This window comes from Strigops habroptila, chromosome 8, assembly GCF_004027225.2.
Source record: "Strigops habroptila isolate Jane chromosome 8, bStrHab1.2.pri, whole genome shotgun sequence".
NCBI classification, from domain to species: domain Eukaryota; kingdom Metazoa; phylum Chordata; class Aves; order Psittaciformes; family Psittacidae; genus Strigops; species Strigops habroptila.
Window position 1 is genome coordinate 42,526,102 of NC_044284.2, and position 21,533 is coordinate 42,547,634.

At 47.9% G+C, this 21,533-nt stretch overlaps 1 protein-coding gene across 5 annotated transcripts in view; it reads left to right on the top strand.

The window, feature by feature from the left end:
• The window catches only part of PBX1 (PBX homeobox 1), a 133,610-nt gene that overhangs the window by 99,861 nt on the left and 12,216 nt on the right, over positions 1-21,533 (top strand). For 3 of the 5 annotated variants that reach the window (XM_030495724.1, XM_030495727.1, XM_030495725.1), the window contains 5 exons: positions 4,229-4,473; positions 7,365-7,555; positions 8,503-8,638; positions 12,264-12,423; positions 20,149-20,261. In XM_030495724.1, coding sequence (XP_030351584.1) covers positions 4,229-4,473; positions 7,365-7,555; positions 8,503-8,638; positions 12,264-12,423; positions 20,149-20,261 — 845 coding nt within the window. The remainder of the gene's footprint in view (positions 1-4,228; positions 4,474-7,364; positions 7,556-8,502; positions 8,639-12,263; positions 12,424-20,148; positions 20,262-21,533) is intronic. The other 2 variants (XM_030495728.1, XM_030495729.1) reach the window with 1 other exon arrangement.

A 21,533-nucleotide genomic window follows, 5' to 3' on the forward strand; every position in this document is an offset into this window, starting at 1 on the left:
GTTTGAGCATCCTTTTCTGTTGTCACTGCTGAGCCACAGTCTGCTAAGCAGCTGCCATCACCCTCATCATGTTTGATTGCCTTCAAGATGTTTTTCTGCCTGTATTGCCTGTGCACCTCTGATCTGGAGGGTTTGGAAAGGGTGGAGAGCAAATTGTTGCTAAGCTGGAGAATTTTGGGGTTGCCTTGGAGGAGAGGTGGCTGGGTGCTCAGCTCTTGCACTGACCTGGCTTCTTAGGTCCCTTTGGAAAAATGCTCTCAGGAGAATGGAGTAAATGAGGAAGGAGATGGTGGTGTGGAGGACCAGAAGGCATCTGGTATCCACCTTTGTGGATTTCTTAGGTGTCTTCACAGCCCCAGGACATCTGCAGGGTGCAGTCTGTTTCAAAGGCCTTGCCAGCACCGTGTCTAGCAAAAGCTATTTCTCCTTCCCTGTGGCCCCTACCCTGGCTGTACGTCAGGCTGCGAGGACACCCCGGCATGGGGCGACACCAGGCACAGGTGCTTTGGTGTGAGGACACAGACACATGTGGGGTGCTGGCTGCCAGTCTTATTTGAGTGTGAAGCTGGCTGCTCTGCAGGTGCTTCTCAGAGATGCCCAGGTTGGTGGGAAACAACTGTGGAGCAGCTGAAAGCTTTGGCAACTTGATGCAGTTTTCATCCCGTGTCCCTGAATCGCAGGAGAGGCAAGGAGCCAGGGGGCTATTTTTGGCTTGTCTCCTTGCCTGATTCTCCGAGGCCAGTCCTGCCACCCCTCCCTGTGTCCTGCACCACAGCCGCACCACTGAGCCAGCCCAGGATTGGGACCTGGACAGTGTCCTCTGCACATGGGGGCTGTGATACCTTCGTCAAGAGGCAGAAGGTAGTGACTTCAGAGTGAGTGTGTGAGCTGGGAGCCATTTCTCAGCTGCTGGAACAGGTCTCCGTGACCCTGATGGCACCTATGAGCAGACCGCAGGCTGGTGGCTGCGCGGTCCCCAGCTGCTCCCGCTGCTGGCGTTGGTGATGGTGACCCTGCTACGGCCGTGCTCCTCGGTTCCCCTCTGCGGTCAGCCAGGCAGTGTTTCGCAGCAGTGCAAGCGGGGACAAGGCACGTGGCTTGGCTTTGCGTTTAAAATAAACCCATATATATGTATTTTATACATATATATATATTTATCTATAAAAATGCATTTTGAGGCAGCAGGAGACCTCGGCGAGGTCCGAGCCCCCTCTAGCGGCATTTGCAGTGGCTCCGAGGGCTGCCGAGCCAGCAGGAAAGCGGCCAAGGACAGAAAGTCTTGCATGAATTTTCCTCCCCGCGGCTGCCAGTCGCTATCTTTCTTTTTGTTCTTCCTTTTTTTCCCCTTCTCTTTAATCAGGAGCAGCAAATGGCGGGTCCTGGGGATTCCAGGGCACAGGCAGGAGGATGCCCGCAGCCCTTCGACTCCGGCTTGCTGCCGGACTGCTGAGGATCATTCTGCTTCATTTATTTTATTTTAATTGGGTGTGAAAACAGCAGCCTGGGGAGAGTGGGGGCCGTTCACGATCGGCTGCCCAGGCACTGTGGGTTCGGTGCTGCCTGTACCTGCTCCCCAGCCAGCAGAGCAGGGACCACATCCCCTCTCGGGGGAGCATTTTGAAGGGTCAGTGCTTCCGAGGAGCCCAGCACCTCGGGCATCCCAGCAAGAGGTGTGTTGGAGCTAGAGACAGCACTGGGAAGATAAAAAAGCGGCTTTTAAATAATCATTTTGTCTTTCCCTCAGCTGAGCACAGCCTTCCAGGGATAAATAGGCAGCATCAGTTCTGCGCAGACACATCGGCCTTTCCATCTATTTACTTCCTAGCCTTATTCCTAACGAGCAGCCAAGCCCAGGCCATCTCTGCACAATTCCCGGCTGGGTTTGGGTGTCTGCTGTGGGAACATACGTCCGTTGGATGCTCGGGATGCACACGCTGGTCTGTGTGTGTGGCACGGTAATAAAGCTCAGGGGTTATACAGCGCTTTTCATCAGGAAGCAGCTCTCTAAACATAAACTAATTAATCACTGGTGCCTACCTGTCAGGTCAATGATTCCTGAGATTTTTAATCTAAAAATATTTCCCTTTTGAAATCCAGATGCACCTGTTTCGGCAACTCCGCTTTTGATTTGTTTATTTGAGGTTTTTTAATTTATTTTTTTTTTTAACCTGTGTTGCTTTCCACTTGTGTTTGGGCTTTTGATGTGCTTTAATTTAGTGCGTGGTTTTTTGGTTTTGTTTTGGGTTGGTTTTTTTTCCTGGAAGAAGAGGAATTTATTGCCTTTTATTTTCATAGCAATTTTCTCTCCCCCTTGTAGCCTGTCACCTCTCCTCTTCTTAAGGATTTTGGCCACTTTTATCTCTTGTTTCAGTTTATGGGCCACAGACCTCAAACCATTTTCTTGACAAAGTTTGACCTTCCCCCTCAGATTTATTCATCGGTGAAGCATGTGGTCGGGTGCCGGCGGTGCCTGGGAAGCCTCCTGCAGTGGGGAGAGATGCTGATCCTGTCTCCCTGGGGCTCAGCAACTGCACCCAGCTCCAAATTTGGCACTCTACCCCCATCCCTCCATAAAGAAACAGTCCTCCCTAGCATGGAATTACTTATTATTAGCTCATCTTTTTAGCAAATGTACTGTTATTGGGCTTTTATGTATCTTTTTGTTCCCCCTGAACTTTGCTCCTTTGTTGACAAGGAATGTCTAAATCACAGAAAACGCCAATAAATGCTGGAGTCCTAAAAATTTAGATTTCAGCAGAGTTTGAGGCTTTTAAAAAAAAAGTCTTTATAGTGTTAGCTAAACCTCTCAACAGGGTCTTTTACTTCCATTTTATACTGGTAATAGCTATGTCTTTAACTTACTTCAGAGTGAGGGAGGCTATACTCAGCATTTGCCTGCATTTTTTAGCTGCTCCAGTTCACTTCCTATTGTCAACTGATTTTAGACTTGCTCTTGTTTGTGCTGTGGATTTGAGGAGTCGAATTCATCTTGGGTGTAAGTGGGCACGGCCCTATTAAAATCTCCACATTACCCAGCTCTGGATGTGCACGAGTGTGTGCTCAGGGGGTGTGTGTGTGTGTGTTTATAAAGTGCTTTGAGCTCTGTGCCAGACAAAATGGGGAAATACAATTAATTTCTCTTAAGAAATGCCTGTTTGTTCACTCATCAAGGATTTATTTTATTTACTTTGCAGCTGTGCACACCTGTGCATGCAGAAATGTCGCACAAGGACACTTAGGTCACCTCCATTCTTCTGACCTGGGACATTCCCAGCAGGCAGAATGCTCCCATGTGTTTTTCCAGGAAAGCCCTCACAGGAGAAGGACTTTTACTTGAAGCAATAATTGAGGTGGGGAGTACAAAGAGGGGAGCAAATTTGTCCCCTTGGAAAATTGCTTCAGGAGGATTAATTTATTGTTGCTCCTTTCATTAGCATAGTTTAGACTTCACTGGAACGTCTGGGTTCTAAAAAAAACCAAGAAAACACAAACAACATTTTCCAAAGAGTAAAATTTATTTCATACATTTTTTACTTGCTTTTCCACTGTGTGGCTAAAAGCATGGCCTTGCAAGCACTCTCCATCTGTATTTAAAGATGGAAAAACTGAGGCATGGTTAGCCCTGGGCTCTGTGTGTCTTCCTCTACCATCTGGGTTTGATGGCTGATGCAAATGGTGCAGTATCAGGCTGTAAACTACTTGTTAGGTGACATGAGAGAACCCCTGGGTGATCTGAGATCTGGGCTAGAGACTCCCAACTTCCTAGCCCACGCTTGGGTTGGGATAAAGTCGCTATCATTTCTGGCAGCAAGAATGGATACATTTATTGGTTTTTTGATCAGTGATAGCAGTTTTGCAGTGTGTTTGAACACAAATCATGGCTTTCTGAGTTACCTCTCTGGTGAGCTCTCTGCCAGTTCTACCCTAATTCTTCCCTGCAGGAAGGAGAGGAAGAAGCAGGGAGGGGAGCAGGAAGCTGCAGTGCCCCTCATTGCTGCTGCTTGGCTGGAGAGCCTAGGAGCTGTGCTTGGTGATAAGCACTTGCAAAACCAGGATGCAAACTGCCTGTTGGAGTACCCTTTCTAAAGGAAGAAAAGCTTGGTTGATGGGGACCGACCCCCGCTGGTCCAACCTGGGATGAGCATCCCCTTTTAGATGAACATCCCTTTCCCCAAATGAAGACCTGGGCACAACTCAGGCTTTCCTCTCTGCTTTGTGTCTCCTGCAGTGCTGAGCATCCGAGGAGCACAGGAAGAGGAGCCCACGGACCCCCAGCTGATGCGGTTAGACAACATGCTCCTGGCTGAGGGGGTAGCAGGCCCCGAAAAAGGAGGCGGCTCTGCCGCTGCTGCCGCTGCTGCTGCAGCATCAGGAGGAGCCGGCTCTGACAACTCGGTGGAGCACTCTGACTACAGAGCCAAACTCTCCCAGATCCGGCAGATCTACCACACGGAGCTGGAGAAGTACGAGCAGGTAACAGGCTCTTTCGTGGTAGAGGGCAGGGCTGCCTGGTGGTGGTGGTGGTGGTGGGAAGGTGGGAGTAGGAGATGAGCGGCTGGGAGAGCAGCTGGAGTGGATGTGCACAGCCTGGATCGCTACTGACATCTATTGTTAGGAGTGTACGGGCAAATGCAGACTGTACTGGAGTGAAAACATGATTTTTTAGGATTGGAAGGGTTGGGGTTTTGCACTGGGATGTGGCATGAGAATAGGCTTGGCATGGGTTGCCCCTTTGATTTTCACTTTTCACTCCTCCCCTGATATCTCGCCAAAAATTGGCTCTGTGAAGGGGGAGTCCTCTTTGAGGTGCTGTCCTCAGGGCAGGCAGTTTTCCAAGCAGGGCTTGAATCAAAATCTTCCTTGAATACTTTTTCTGCTTGAAGAGTTCATTTTCCAGAGAAAAGAAAAAAAAAACAAGTTTCTTTTTAATTGTGGAAAATGATTCTTAAAAAAAAAAAGAAAAACTATTTGTGTCATGAATGCAGCTATTGGTAACACTGACAATTGCATGAAAAGCTTTGCAGGCTGATGCTCAAAATCGCTTTTTTTGCAAAGGCTTCCAGATGTTTTGCAGACCTCCCGTCGCCACTGCGCAGCTTGCCTTTGTGATGAATGTGGTTTCTACCCCAAGGTTGCACTGGAGAGCAAGCAAGGAAGCATCCCTCCTTTTTGGGTGCAGGACGGGCTCTGTGGCCGGGGCCACGCGGGGTTTCAGGTCTCTGGTTTAACACCATCTCTGCTGATGCGATGGGACTGTGAGCAGCCTCCAGCCCAGCCCCCATTATACCTGGCTAACTGGATGCATGGTGGGGCTGGGAGATGTGTCGCCCCTTCAGGTGCCACATTGGCCAAGCTGAGGCTGCTGGCCAGCATCTTCAGACCTGCACCCAGGGGTGGTGTGGAGCTGCCTCAGATGCCCCTGGGTTGGAGCTGGAGTCAGAGTGGCCAGGTACAGCTCTGGTGTTGGAGAAGCTGAGCATAGTGATACCATGAAAGGCATTTTGACAGAGCATTAAAAGAGGAGGAGGTGGCAGGGCCCAGAGAGCAGGCAGGGGGCAGGTTGGAAGGATGACGTTTGGTGGCTGTGCTCACCCCTTGCTATCACTCCCTTGAGCCATGGGGATGGGCTGGTGTGGCATGAGGCAGCCTCAGCCTTCTCACGTGGGTAGGAGTGGAGAGTGTCTCAGAGCTCATCTTTCAGCCTCCAGGCTGAAGAGGTAGGGAGAGAGACCCCATGTCCACCGCCACCCAAGCCCAAGGAGAAACCCTTGGCACAGCAAGGGACATGCTTCAGGGAAGGACCTTCTGCTCCTTCCTTCTCTTGTGCAGGAGTTTTGTTTGTTTGCTTTTCTGATTTTGTTTCTGCATCATTTTGGCTGCCCAAAGGGACACCCAGGTAAGAGAAGCCTTTTCCCCAGCCCCATGAGTGAGGTGGGCCACGTCTTTCCTTCTCAAAACCCAGTGAGGGGGTTGGTTTTGCTATTGAGTTGCTTTGCAAATGGCTGTGTTGGTCCACATCTCCTGTATCATCACCCACAGTCCTGCAAAAAAACAGGGTTCAGGGTTTCTCAACCTCCACCCTCCTTTCTCCAGTCCCATTGCTGGAGGCTGAGGGAGGTCAGTGCCTGGCTTCTCATGGCATCGGGCTGCTGCTGAGACAGCACAGCACTCACTGGCAATTTTTCCTTTAAAGCTCTTTGCTTCACACCAAAAGGAGACGAGCTGAAACTGCTTGGGTGTCTGGGAGCAAAGAGGTACCCAGCTGAGAGCTCTCGTAGCCAGTGCTTACCCTGGGAGATGGGAGCTGTCAGCTGAAGCTGGTGATGGGCAATTGGAGGCGCTCTGCTGGCCTTGGGGATATCTCCTTGGGTCTGACCCATGGGTGGGGGTTCAGCTTGGAAGGGTTGGGTGGGAGATGGTAAGTCAAGACTATGTTGCCAGTCCACAAAATCAGTATTACTTTCCCTTGCTACCCCATTTTTCTCCATCATGGGGTGGAAATTGGGGGACGTTGTCCCCAGAGTAGCTGTCCATGTCCCGGGAGCACCAAAGGCTTCTTGAGCCATCAGTGCAAGGATGTGATTCCCAGCACCAGTGCCCCCTGGTTTTTGGGGCTTGGTGCTGGTACTTGGAAGATCCTGTTGTGGCCACGAGGTGCTTGTGGGGATGGAGAAGACAATGAAGTGGCCTCCATCCAGCCTTAAAATCCCTCCCTTGGCCCCTCGACTCCTCTCACTGCCCTGTCCTGACAGCACAGTATGGGGCCAGCAGGAACAGCCAGACCGTGCTGTGCCAGCAGCAAACTAATTGGGATTGTTACCTGCTTGCCCTTACTAGTCAGGGCCCCTGCCTCACTCAGACTTTAATTATTATCATTATTTGCTTCTTATCTGATGTGCTAAGAGTACAGAGCTCACAGCACAGAGCTGTGTCTGGGACCCACTCCTTTGAAGCATGTGGTGCTAGGGTCCAGCTAGGGCAGCAGGAGGAGGGAGTGGGTCAAAAGGTTCATGATCCTCAGAGACATCTATAGGTCTTCCACTCCGATCTGGAAAAACAGTGGCTGGGACTTCTTCATGCTTTACATGAGTCCTAGGACTTCATGTGCCTCAGCTCCATCTGTGATCCCTGAGAGCAACAAACTTGGCTCCTGCCTTTGTTAGCATGTCTGTTGGGAGTCTCTCATGCCCTCTGCTTTCTCTCCCCTGAGAGCCAGCACACTCTTGCTCTCAGTCTGCCCTAAAAAGCCCCAGCCATTGAGGTCTCAATTTTCATCTCCTTCCTTAGCAGCATTGCCTCTCTACTTGACACCATCGAATGACCTTCTGATCCTGGGGTTTTTTTTGCTTTTCTTGCCATCCCAGGCATGCAATGAATTCACCACCCACGTGATGAACCTGCTGCGTGAACAGAGCCGGACCCGACCTATCTCACCAAAGGAGATAGAGCGGATGGTGAGCATCATCCACCGCAAGTTCAGCTCCATCCAGATGCAGTTGAAGCAAAGCACGTGTGAAGCTGTCATGATCTTGCGCTCCCGATTTCTGGATGCACGGTGAGTTCATCCCACCAAACCTTTCTCCCGACCCACCGTGCAGTATTGTTCTGGCCTAGGAGAGGTGTTTTGAGGTGCTGGAGTGAATCCAGGTCCATATGAAGGGCCATGTCTCTTGGTCTTGAGCCACAGAGGCCATTTACCTTCTTTATCCTGTAGTTGTCTGTGGCTCAGCAGGGGAGGGGATAGCAATTCAAGACATCCAGCCTCTGTCTCAGGGAGGCTCCCAGCTGTACTTTGAGAATTGCACATCCTGGTTTTGCTGTGGCAGAATGAAATTCTGTGGCATATTGCAACAAACTTCTGTGATGAAAATGTGCATTTCAGTTAGGGATGAAAGCTAATCCTCCAGCCCATCCTATCCCTTCTAGGTTCCTATTCTTTTCCTTCTGTTTCTATTTTCACAGATTTTTGATTTGTTGTAGAACTATTTCACTGCCCAAGCTGGTTATATGCAGGCTGTGGCTTGGGCTGAAGTTTGGGATGGGGAGGAGAGGCAGTTACACTGGGGGATGAGCAGTTAAATAATGCGCAGGTGTAAATGGAACAGTCTTCACCAAGGATATATCACCAGTGCTGCTTTCTCAGCATGGAGCTTTGCAGAGTAGCAGTGATGTCTTCGGCCAGGGCAGCCAGGTGTTGAGAGTCACCTTCCCAGGTGGAGGAGCTGGATGCCAGTTTTGAGACTCTTCTGTGAGCTGGAGGATGCAGTGGTAATTTGAGATGGAATCTTGCTATGGAAGGTGCTGAGAGAGGAGTCACCAGCAAGGTGCAGATGAGAAGCTTCCTGGCTATGAGTCTATTGCACTCCCTGCTCCCAGGAGCAGGGGAAGGAGGGAGGGAAGTAGGAAAAGTCAGAGTGTCTAAAATTGCATTCCTATTTCTGGACCCGTGGCACTGATTCCCATTTCTTTTCTTTCTATTTCCCGCTCTTTCTTCACGCTAAGGCGGAAGAGACGAAACTTCAACAAGCAGGCTACGGAAATCCTGAATGAGTATTTCTATTCCCATCTCAGCAACCCTTACCCCAGTGAGGAAGCCAAAGAAGAGCTAGCCAAGAAATGCGGCATCACAGTCTCACAGGTGAGAGAGCTCAGAAATACAGCAAAGATGGCTACTGCTAATGGGAAACCTTAGCGTGGTGAAGGGCACTCCAGACCTCAGTCAAGTCAGTCATGTCCCAGTGTTGAGCATTTCATTTCTAAATGAGTTTAGCACAAGTTTGTGTAAGAGTATGGGGAAGGAGACAGCAGACTTGCAGTTTGAAGCCACGGATGAAAAAGGAGAGTTTGGGGGAAGATTCAGAAGGGATGAAGACTTCATGGAGTGATGGCTGGTGTGCAGCCAAGGTGCTAACTACACAGAAATGATGTGGAATGACCCACAGAGGCAAAGACTTTTCTTGACGGAATTAGTGCTGAACGGGCTTGCAAGAAGAGCTTGTTTGAGCTGACAGTCCAGTCTTCGAGCCAAGAGATTTGAAGGCAGTAAGAAGAGTTGTGCATATTTTGCTTAATAAGGTAGAATGGACAAGGTCCTGATGGGAACGGTTTGGGTCAAACAGGCTGATGGTTATAGTTCGTGGTCAAGGAGGGTGGGCTTTCTTGGGGTCATTTCTCCCTGTCATTACTCTTGTGCTGCAGAACATGACATCTCCCTGACTTGCTTATCCCTCAGAGAAAGGTGGTCAATAAAGACGAATTGGATTATTTCCATACATTCAAGGCAGCCACATAATTCCTGGAGTCTGTAGCTTTGACCTGGGAGCTGCTGGCATTCGTGAGGAGTGCAGTCAGTCCTTGAAGTGTTCAGCTGTACATTGGTCAGGTCTGCCCCTCTTTGTTTCCTCTCTTTTTGGGGCAAGCTTCCTGATTAAAAGCCAATCTATATGGCCTTCGGTAGTCTTGTCCTCATGTGAGCTTAGTGCTCCCTCTGGGCTCCCATTGCATTTCCCATCTTGGGCCGCTTTCCAGCCCCAGGCCCATGCCTATTCATGGCTTGAGAAAACTGGAGGCAGCAGTAGCATCTGGTGTCCTTGTGAGAGCATGTCTGCCTTCAGCAGGAGCAACAGCATCCAAAGGTAGGTGTTGTCACCATGTTGAATGCCTGCTGAGTGACTCCGATTGCATCCCCTGGGTCAGAAGACCCAAACGTTGGTTCTGCCCAGAGTTACCAAGGAAAAACAGCACATATTGGCTTAAGTAAAACTACAGCTGTCCTGATGCCTCCCCTCTCACTTTTAATTCATCTATTCACACTTACAACTTTTCCCTTGCAAAGAGAAAATGCCCAGGAGAAATGCTGCACTTAGGATATTTTTTGACTGTGCTGTATCAAGGCTGCTTTGTGCCTGTCTTCAGAATCTCTGTTCCTTCTTCATCCAAATAAACAAACACACATCCAGGTCTCTGCTTTTGCTGAGGCTAAGTGTGAACATGGGACAGTATGAATCTGTGTAACTCGTAAGCCCAGTTGATCGGAACTTGAAGGCTGACTGGGGTAGGTAAGTTCTTTACTTCACAAGTTCCAAGGTGAAGATCAATTGTAGTGGTCATTTATCCCAACTTCCTTCTCTGTGGTACTCAGAATTCACCCACTGGCTCCAGCTTTTGAAGCCGGAAGAGCTGTTGTAGAGATGGCCAGGTGGGAAGTTCACAGAGGAGCACATTGTCATTAATGGGAAAGCTGGACCAAGAAATGGAATCGAACTTCTTGCAAACAGCACCTTCTGGTGCCATCCAAATGTTCACTCCCAGATCTGGGTGGGGTGCTGAGTCTCTGCAGGTTATATTTTCTTCTTCCTGCTCTGCAGCAGCACTGGATTGGATACCTGCCATTCAGTAGCAGGTAAACTGGTAGAAGAAGCCACTTCTGCATAGAAGCTGCTGAATACTGTAGGATCACTGCAGACAGAAAACATAGGAATGAAAGCATATGGGTTTCAGTTATCAACACTCAAGCCAAAACAATTCTCCTAAGATGAGGAAAAAATCATGAGCTTCCCACGATGAACAGCCAGTATTGTCTTGGTGCTTGAATAGTCCATTTGAAAAGGGAAGCACTAATGTATTTGCTCACCAGCAAGCAAAAGGAGAATGTCGTTGGAGTTCCACCAAAGAGGTTGATCTGCTAGCTCAAGATTGCAGCTCAAATCAATCCTGGGAATGTTGGAGCTCTTCTAGGAGAGTTGCAGCACCCTCTGGCATTTGCTCGTTCTTTTCATCCTGCTGAGCTTTTCCAAACAAGGTCAGTAGTGACTGGAAGTTGTCTTCTGCTTAGAGAGCTGCGTGTAGGAAGACACCCCCCTGATTCTCTGTATTTGGTGTTGTCAAATTGAGAGTTGCTTCCCCAACTGTAGGTTGAATATTTCCCACATCTTCTCTGAAATTGTTCAGTGCAGCATAGTACCCACAGGTGAATAGGATTATCATCAGCAGGGTTATGAGTAGGATTTGGGGAACACTGAGTTCGTGATGGTTTGGGAGGTACCCTGACATTTTCCCTGGGAAGCAGTTCTGGCCAGATACCACAGCCTGGTTCCACAGACTTCAGAGTTGTGCTGTCACTGTGGTGAACCTCCGACATGCAAACTTCTGGGTATTTTATCCAGACACCTGGCAAGTTGACCAAGCAACCTTTCTTTCAAACATTCATGCCTCTGATCCCAGGATACCACTCTGACAGTCTGCAAGGATCACTGCTCGGACCTCTCCTTGGGGCTTTCTGAGGTTCGTGCATTGTACTGCTGCAGGCACAGGGAAACAGCTTTCATCAGGACTGGCGTGACCACAGCTGCACAGCTTCATTCTGCCTTCACATCTGGCCTATAATTTTCAGCCATCCCCATGACTTGTGAAGAAGTTCATACAACTTGTAATTTTTTTAAGTAAATCCACTAGCTCCTTTCAGCACAATTCTAGGCACTGAATTCAGGCCCATGCTGGTCTCTGGGCAAACACAATCTCCTGCCCTTTCCAAGGAACATGCCTGTTCCCTGGGACCAAAGTTAGGTCTTAGAATGAGCCCTGTGCTCCCTCTCTAACCTTCCCCTGACACTCCTGGTTTATGTAGTGGCTCATGGTAACCCATACAAATCTGAGTTCAGCTAGGTGAAGAGCATCCACTTCTGGCCTTTTGCATCGATTTTACTCAGTTGGATCAAAAGCAGAGCTTCAGTGATACCAACGTATTTTTGCATGTCAGCCAGGCCTGAGTAAATTCATTCAGTGTTCTCCCTGAAAGCCACACTCACCAAAGGGAGGAGAAGGGGCAGCTGGGAATCAGGGCATCTGTCCCTGTCAAAGGGATGCTGAGGAGGAAGCAAATAAAAAGTTCCAAAATGACACATACCTGTTTTCAGATTGTGCAATTTCCGAGTCATTTGACTTTCTCATATTTATTTAAACTCATCTCCTATTTTTATGGGATGGGTCTAGCTGTTCCTGTAGAGCATTCTCTTAGTGAACATCCCATCCATAGAGGAACGAGATATATCCACACAACTCAGTGCTCCCAAGAGGGTCTGACCACCTTTCCTGAGCTTGGTGTAGCACTCGTGGGTAGAAGGTGCTTCCTTTCACAGCTAGGAAAGTGGGAGGGGAAAAAAGAATATGCACCACTTCACCTGAACTAATCCACCTTCCTCACCCAGCCACACTTCCTAGAGCCGAAACGTTAACGTCTTTGTCTTCTCTTAAACTCACTCTAGGTATCAAACTGGTTTGGAAATAAGAGAATCCGGTACAAGAAGAACATAGGTAAATTTCAAGAGGAAGCCAATATTTATGCTGCCAAAACGGCTGTCACGGCTACCAATGTGTCAGCCCATGGAAGCCAGGCTAACTCACCCTCAACTCCCAATTCAGCTGGTTAGTTTTTGTTTTATTTTTTATTTTGGGTCATTAGTGTTTGGTTTTTTGTTTGTTCTTCCCCTCCCTCTAATCTCTCTTGTTTTCGTCTTTTGGTTATTTCAATTTTTATGTTCTGGTTTTGGTTGGCTTACTTTTGTGGTCTTTAAAAAAAGACAGAGATGGGATTTAATTTTTGGGGTTGTTTTGGGGGGTACTTTATTTTCTTTGCCTTTTTCCCCCTCTTTTTTCTTTCTTCTTTTTTTTCTCTTCCCCTTTCCTGTTCTGTTTTTGTTGGAAAAATAATGTGATAAGACCTTGTAACTGATGCCACCTTGGGGATTATATGCATGGATGGTAAACACAAAACCGGAAATATGGTCCATAAAATGTTGCTGGGATTGCTTGCGCTTTGGGGGGGGGGGGAATAATTAAGAACTCATTGCATAATGATTTTATTTCACTGGGGCTGAAAGCATGAGTGGCCCTAGTGGCTAAATCCCAGCGTTTTTGGGATGTCCTAATTCATGACATGTGGGGGGTTGTTTTGGGTAGATCCTTGATTTTCTTTCTGTTGTGGTTACCTTTGATTGCTTACATGACAGTGTCTGGATCACCTGCAAGAGTGTGCTGTGTGAATTTTATTTTCCCTCTGTGTCAGCACGATCCAGGGAAATCCATGGGTCGTTCCCTTCCCTTTCCCCCTTTCCTGCCCATCTGCTGTGGTTTACATTTGTTTGTTTTGAGGGTCAAAGGCACAGAGCACTTTGCCCAGATTACAACTCCTCTGCTAGAGAACGATGCTTAGTTTATGCATGGTGCCGCCACAAGGATGTCCGACCCAAAAGTGATCCTGGGCTGCCGTCGACTGGTTGTGCTCTGCTCCCAAGAGCAATGCAAAATTGGGATTTGTTGAAAAGGAGAGAAAAAAATTTAACTTCATGCGTGCCATGTACTTCGTTATCCATGCAAATATCTATCTGCCTCTTTTCTTTTTAGGGGTGGGAGGGAGAGTGGGAATGTGCCACTCTTGGTGTCAGCTTGGTGTCAGCTCATGGTACCCTTTCACATGGGCATGATGCTTGCTGTTACCAGGTAGGCTACTAAGAGGAAGGAAATGGTGGAAGAGCAAAGAGGATGGTGGGCAGCAGGAGAAGCTGGATGTTACATAGAGCACCAGTGGTACACTGTGCAAATGCTGGTTGCTCTCAGGACATGCTTCTGTAGTGAGCACAGTCCTGACTGTGACAGATATCAGAGGAATTGCATCTCAGAAGCACCTCCAGATGTGGAAGATTTGAGTGGAAAGTGGAGAGCCGTGGGTCATACAAGGGGAGAAACCAGTGGTATAATTCTCTGGCTGATCTCCCAAACCAGCCCCTCAGTGGGAAGGCAAAGGCAGTCCATTATCCGTGAGCTAATGTGGTAAGCGGTGGTTCATTGCTCTGTACTTGGAAGCTCGTCCACACCTTGCAGGGACTCATGTGGGTGGCTTGCACAGAAGCAAGCGATAGAAGACTTGTTCAGTTGGGCAATGAAGTCCCTACACACAACCTCTGAATTTCCAGGGAACATGTTACTTGCTAAGGGTCTGCCTCCCAGAGCCACCTATAGCAGAGCTGTTGCAGCTTTTGGTTGCAGGGCAGAAATACTGCTGGGGGGCATCTCCTCACGCAGGGCTACCTGCTTTAGCTCGACTGAGGTGCTCAGAAGGCTCTGGTGGATGCAGCAGAGTTCTGTAGGGACAGATGATTTGCAGGAATTTTGTTTGATTCTTTTCTTCTTGTTTTGTTTGGGTTTTTTTTTCCTTCTGTTGTTTGAACTGCTGAAGATTTAGCTGCAGTTTTTACAATTTCCTCCTTTCCAAACAGCTCACTCAAAATATGTGGTCAGGTGGGGTCTCTTGATCTTGACACCCCTCTGTAGAAAAAGCTGGAGAGTAGAGAGCAGAATGGTGTGTTTTGAGGGAGATGCCTACTGCCTGTGATGCTGTCCTGAAGTCCACATCAGCTTAGGCACAGTTTTCCTTCTTTTCCGCTTTCTTATACTGGGGTCAGATCCAAAGGTCTGGAATAGCAAGGGAAAAGCTTCAAATTGTTTAAATGGGTTTGGGTCTGGCCTGCACGTAGCGGAAGAAGCATTTCCCCAGTGCCTGCCCACTTAAATAGTGCTCTGGTATGAGGTTGTTTCTTCGCCTTCCCCACGGGCAGTAGGACAGCTGTTTCAAAGATAAATTGGCCGGTACCCTGCAGTAAACAGCTAAGATAATCCCTGGATAACACTATGCTTTCAACGAAGGACAAACAGTCTTGTTATTAACAAGTAAGACTTGAGCTCCTGGGTCCTGTTTCTGGCTCACTTTTCTGCACTCTAGAAACGCTGACCTCTTTTCGGGTGTCTAATGTGGCAGTGCCAAAGCAGCACATCAGTGTGAGGAGAGCTTGCAGACCATGGAGATCCCTCTTCTGCTAGAAGCGTTTCTAACCTGGCCCAGATCCCACCACCCTCCCTGTATACTACAGCAGTGGAAGAGCAGCAGGGAGGCCTTCTGTCAACACTGCAGTAGTCTCTAGGTCAGCTTGCAGAGATGGTGCATTTGGACACTGGACGAGCCTCAGGGTTTTATCTCCAACAATGGCATCCCAGATTGAGATCTCACCAGTTGAATCATGCAGATGTAACAGCTCAGTCAAGCACCCCTGCATTGTCACACTGTGGGGTAAAGGCACATCCTGAGGACATCTAGAGTTGAGTGACCTCCTCTGCTGCAGGTTGTCCTGTAGGTGCTAGCAGCAAGAAGCAGACATATACATGCTAAATCTGAAATACCTGTCTTTGAAAAATTTGGAGCATGCTGTCGAGGGCCATAAGCCATCCAGATATGCTGAATTGCCCTGGGAGGAATGTGGGAGTGGATGAAGAGGTGAAGGACTAAGATGGATGATGCTTCTCCTTTTGCACCATGGACTTCTTTCAAATTGTCAGCTGCAAGTTTTTTGAGGAAGGAGCCTGAACAAATATAGGATTTGATGAGAATTTGTAGACCTTCTGGTTTAAATACATTGTAGGGCATGTGGAAAGAAAGAGTGTAGGCAGAGGACAGGTCATGAGAAAGAAGCGACCAGCAGTGTAGTCCCTGGAGTGCCATGATGTTGGAAGAGGAGGTAGAACTGGATGCAGTGGGACCTAGGACAGGAGTTAAATTCATTTTTGCCATGGCTACGCAGGCCCATCTGTTCTCTGCATTGATGCCCATGTTATTGGAGATCGGTGAATGGCTACAGTCAGTCAAAGAGATTGGCCACACATTGACAAGGGCAAGGACTGCATCTGTCTAGCCATCTGGCACGTTCAAAGCAGGGTCCCCCATCCTCAGTCACCCAGGCCTGAATGTCAAACACCTTTTCATCCTGAATACGCACAGTTGGGCTTTATCAGCCAGATGTTCGAATAAGCTGAGATGTCTGGCTCATTTGGGCTAACAACTCCCCATCCTCACTTTGATTGCCTGGACAATCTCAGCACAAAAACCACATGGCAAATGAAAGTTATTTTATGTGGGCAGACCCATTTGCCAACCAGAGTCCTCAAGAGCCACACACAGGTGATGACATCCAGTGAAATCTTCCATGCAGAGCAGCCAAAATTGTCCTGATACGTTTTTTTCCTGCTCACCCTTTTTTTTTGTGCAAATCTTGCAAAGCTGCTGATGGAGGGGATCGTGCTGTCTGGAAGTATATGTTGTCAGGCACAGGCCTGATGGCTGTATCTTCTCTTCTCTGCCTTCCTCCATTTGTGGCAATCACTTGTCCAGACCACAGCACGGGAGAGGACCCTGCTTCAGCAGAGAGGTTGTTGTAGTTATAGTCTCACTATCTTGAGTGTTGGTTAGCAAGTGAAAAAGAACAAATGCCCTGCTGGGTCATCCCTGGCTTTTAGACCTGCTATCAACCTTAGTGGCTTTGTCCAGCTGAGATGCTACATGGCCCATCAAGTTCTTCCCTCATCTTTGGCCATGGTAGAAACACAAAGAAAAAGTTACAGCGGCGTGTTCTCAATGCTTATATGTCATTGCCATTGACTTCAACTAGGAGTCTTCTATACGTGACCAAAGTCTACTTAAATGGTTCAGTGTGCTGGGTCTCTGTCTCATTGGTGGTAGGTGGTATGAGGCATCAGATGAGGATGGTTTGATTTCAGCTTCAATGAACACAATTACTGTGTTTGTTTATCTGTGATGCTGTTTGAATTGTCAGGTATGTTAGAGAAAAGGACTTACTAGAGGTCCTGGAAAATTTGAGGTGGAAGTAGAGACTGTCAGAACACTAGAGAAGACATCAGAGAGACTGGAGAAGAAGCTTTCGGGAGAGCTGGAGAAGTGGTGCAAGAAATGCCAGCAGACAAGCTTGTGAAGATTTTTGAATTGGAGGCAAAATTGAAGTGGGTTTTGCTCATCAGAAATGTTAAGGGTGGAAGAGACCTCTTTGTGGGCATTGTTTTGATGTAGGATTTCATCCAGTAGCAAGATCCGACTGCCATAGCTTGTCTAAACATTCCAGCACTCTTTCTGAAGCTGGTGATGACCCGATAGAAATTCATCACTAAGGAATAGTGGTGATAGGTCTTTGGTTCGATTAGATAATCTGGATGCTGAAAATGATCCGTTGTTCCACACTGCTACAAGTCATGAAAACTGCTGATTTTTCTGGTGTTTTTGTGGGGGGGAGAGGTTTGGTCTGCACACAATAGCATCAAGGGACTTCCATGCCAAGATCCGAGCCCTTTCCTCCTGGCTTCACAAGCTCAAAGATGCTTGTTATTTCTCAGTTCTTAAGGAGTCTCCAATCGCATTATGACCATTGAAGACCCTTACTGTGTTCACAGTGGAGTCTTGCAGAGGGACAGATTAGATTTATAGTGGAGCCTTCTCTAGTGGAAGGATTTGACTTGTATTCCCAGATCTTGTCTCTGTGGAAGATACCAATCTTAATTTTTAGGGCTCTTCACATTCCTGCCCCCTCTCCCACCCCAGTGCATCAGCCCCTCTTAGCTGTGTCTCTCAGACTTTGGGCCATCATAATTTTCATACATGGCTAGTACATAAACAGCAGAGTGCTGAAGCAGCAGAGTGGCAGCGTGAAGGGCTCTCTGCAATTACAGCTCTGATACAAATGCATCCATACATGCGGGGCCATTGGTATGCGCATATTTATCTTTGCATCCACATCAGCAACAAGACATATTTACTGTTTAGATATGCACATATATTGTAAAAATACCCTGTGCCAATAGCAGTGTATATCTTGTAAGTGACATCTCCAGCACTCCTCATGATTTCCAAGACACCAGCGCTCTTCAGAACTAGAGTTTGTGGCTGTTTGTTTATTTTTATTTCCTCCCTCCCAGTCTCAATTTTACAGGCAGGTTTGTTAAGTTTCAATAAAATACCAGTTAAGTTTATGGCATTTTTATTTGTTATTATTGTTACAATTTTCTTTTGGTAGGGGAAGGTGAGATAAAATGTTGGTCTGCTGGGGGCAGAGTGATAGCAATGCCCTGTGAGGTGCTCAGGGATTCCTGAGTCCTCTTCCCAGCTCTGCCACTGATCATTTGTGTGATCTGAAAGGTTTCTGCTCACCTTAAAAGAACAGGAGAATGTTCTCTGCTTCTTGGAAGTGGTAGCTGCAAAGTCCTTTGGTTCTCAGCCACTGTGGGAGTATGAAGTCACATTACTTCATGACCTCTGCTTTTACGCCCGTGGTCAAAGTGATCGTTCAGAAAACTGAGTAGGAAGCATCAAAATATATTGAAAAGTGCCCATTTTTGTGCTTAAAGTTGAGCAGTGTCAGGGTAGGCTATCCTCAGTCTGCCAGCTCATTTCCCTAGGCTTTTTGCCTTTAAAATAGCGAGTAACCTGAGAGGTTGGGAAGCGACAGGAGGCCTCTGACAGCTGAGCAGAGAAGGCGATAGTTACAGCTGCCTTCTGACTAGTCCCAGTTATTTTACGCAGCAGCACTGTGGGATTGAACTCTGGAACAGGTTGGGCAGGGTTGACAGTGAGCACAGACAATAAGCTATTCCTGGCTCTGCTCTTTTCAGACACTGGTGGGAGGGTCCGGATCCAGGACTCACCGTGCTCAAGATGAGTCTTTCTCTTGACTGTCTTGGACATTGTATCTAGCAGTGATGTTTCTGCTTTCCTTCGATGCTGAGAATTACCAGCAGCTGACAAAAGAGCCAGTTGCAAAGAGAACAGTTGCAAAGAGAGATTAGTGAACATGAAGTCTCCAGCATAGACCTCCCACCTCTTCCTGACCGTTCTTGGAGGTGGCTTCCTTCAGAGGAGCCTTCCTGGTCCACCTCCAAGGCAGAGCTAGGGTCTGTCCAGAGTGTTTCTTCCCTCTCCAGCAGAGGGAGAGGATTGCCAGGTGTTTCTCAGAGTGCACGCATGAGCCATAGTTGGGCAATTCCACCAGGACTATGGTTGCCAGTCTTCCAGGTTGGAAGTGGCAGTGGAGATGATGAGAGTGTATTTGGGGTTGGAGCTGAAAGCGTAGCTGACCTGGGCCCCTGAAGTCTCTCCTTTCCAAGTCTAATGTCATGTATATAACCAAACCTTGCACGTTGAGCTGTCTCACACTTAACGCGCTGATCTGCACGATAAGTTCTGAAATAATCCCATAAAACCTTTTTATTTATTTTTTAATCCCCTTCCCTCCTTCCCGCCTTCCAGTTACATGATGGGTTTGTTTCTCCCATTCAGTAGTTGAGGAGGTGCTCAGATATCTCGAAGTTGGAAGCAGAAAACCTTGTTTCTGCAAAAGCGTGATTTTTTTTTTTCTATTTTTGGGGTTTTTTCCTCTTGATCCCACCCAGTTGTCTTCATTGTTATTATTTTTTTAGTGTAACGTTGGCGACTGGTGCATGCAGTGGGGAATTTCCTTAAAGAGCTTGTTCTTCTGGGGCAGGTGGCCCAGAAGGGAGGTGACACCCTTGCGTTCTCTCATGGCCCATCGTGATGAAAGACATTTGCCAACATGGTGGGTACTGGGAGTCGAGCCCAGGTGTCTTCACATTTTTGCGAGCCTTCGCTCCTGGTTTCCACCAGTGACGGGTTCCTTATGTCCTGAAGACAAACCCTATGCATCACTCCCTTGCAGAGCTCCCCATGGCTCAGTAGGAGCTCCAGCTGTGGAACTGGATGGTGCCTGAATGTGCTCACCCTGCAGACACCAGTGCAGTGTAGACTTAAGCCACCCTGATCTGAGCTTGGAAACAGCAGTAGTGTGGGTCTGCTTCACCCTGCTGAACAGGCTTCTTCTGTTCTTGATAGCGAGGCTTGTTTGGGTAATTCTCTTTTCCAGTGCAGTCTGCTGGGCGGACACTGCCAGCAACCAAGATTTTTCAAAGCTGCCTGAAGGATTTTGATGCCCTGAATTAAGGGAAAGGCTGTCTGAATCCTCCAGGCTGGGCTTTGTTTGCCTTGGTCAAAAGCATGAAGAATCCTTCCTCCAGCTGGGGAGCTGTTGAAGAATGTTCTTGGCATTGAGCTGTAACAACATGTGGCTTTGAATAACCTCAAGAGTGCATCCCTTTTTTTGCTTGCTCTGTTCTTCATACTACTAACCTGACTGTGTGTTTTGTTTTTGTGGTTGCTTTGCATGTTGTTCCTTCCTCTTGGCTGAGAGTCATGGGGTGGATCTTTTTCCTTTCTGTGATTCAGGTGCCTCACTCTTTCCTTTCCAGGTTCTTCCAGTTCTTTTAACATGTCAAACTCTGGAGATTTGTTCATGAGCGTGCAGTCTCTCAATGGGGATTCTTACCAAGGGGCCCAGGTTGGAGCCAACGTGCAGTCACAGGTAGGGACCCATCCGATGTACTGCCAGTGAATGCATTAGTATTGGAGGAGCCTTTGACTGTATTGGCACTTCTCCCTCCCGTCCGAAAAGAACAAATCTCAACCAGCACAAATGAACCAACACTTAAAAAAGACAAACCAAACTGAAAAACCAACCAACCAACCAACCAAAAAAACCAACAGCAACAACCACCAAAAAAAAAAAAAAGAAAAAAAAATAAAAAGAAACCAAAACTAAAACCAAACACCCAACCAAACCAACAACCATGGTCTTGAGGAGACTTGCCCACACTTTGTGAATGCATTTGGCTCTGGCTTGATAGTCGTACTAGAAGGAAAGGAGGTTTAGGAGAACAGGCACAAACTCAAATGAAAGCACCTGAGGTTTAGGTTGTGCTTGCTTTATTCTTCCAAGGGAAGGGACCAGATGTTTGGACTGGTGTCTCGTTTTACAAGGAAGGCTTCCACTTACTCCTTTGATGCCAAACCAGGTGTCTGCTGAAAGGCAAGAAATGTTCAAATACACAGCTAGGGTTTTTTTGTTTGTCGTTTGTTTTGTTTTGTTATAATTAAAAGCCACCCTTCAGCATCTCCCCACCTCCCAAAAGCACAGGCACTCAACGCCACCCATGTACACACCAGCAAGACAGAGCATGGGAGCTTTGAGCAGAATTACTGGAACGTCAACCCGTACTTTGGGCAAAAAGAAAGAATTTAAAATAGCCATGAACTCACTCAGATTTCCCACCTCCCATCTGATGTCCAGATGTGCCATGAGTCCACTCTCTGGCATCTAAGACTCTGTACTGTGTTGAGAGATAACAGCCACTCTGACACTTCTGCACTGGGCAAGGAGAGCTCTCTAAAGCCAAGGTTGCCCCACTCACAGTGCTGGGTGCAGAGCAAACATGCCATCCATGGGCAACGAGACATGCTCACCACACATATTGCTGCTGGGGCTGGGCTGGGTGAGAGGAGGGAGAGTAATGGGGTGCCCAGAGGAGAGCTGCCAGTGCCTTTGCCCCATGGTAGGTATGTTTCCTTTCTGGGCCCTCCAAAATGAAGGTGATCAACTGACTCCAAGGATCTCCTTCCACTGCTGTAAGCTTCTCAGTGCCTGGGGCCAACGGGTGGAAGGGGTAGGAATGTGCGTCCTTGAGCACAGTGGTGCAACCGGCTGCCTTATTGTGCTCCAGGAGGTCCCACCCCACACTTGCCATGCTGTTCTTCCTCTCCGCTCTTTCTATTGAAAGACTTCGCACTGAGGAGTGCA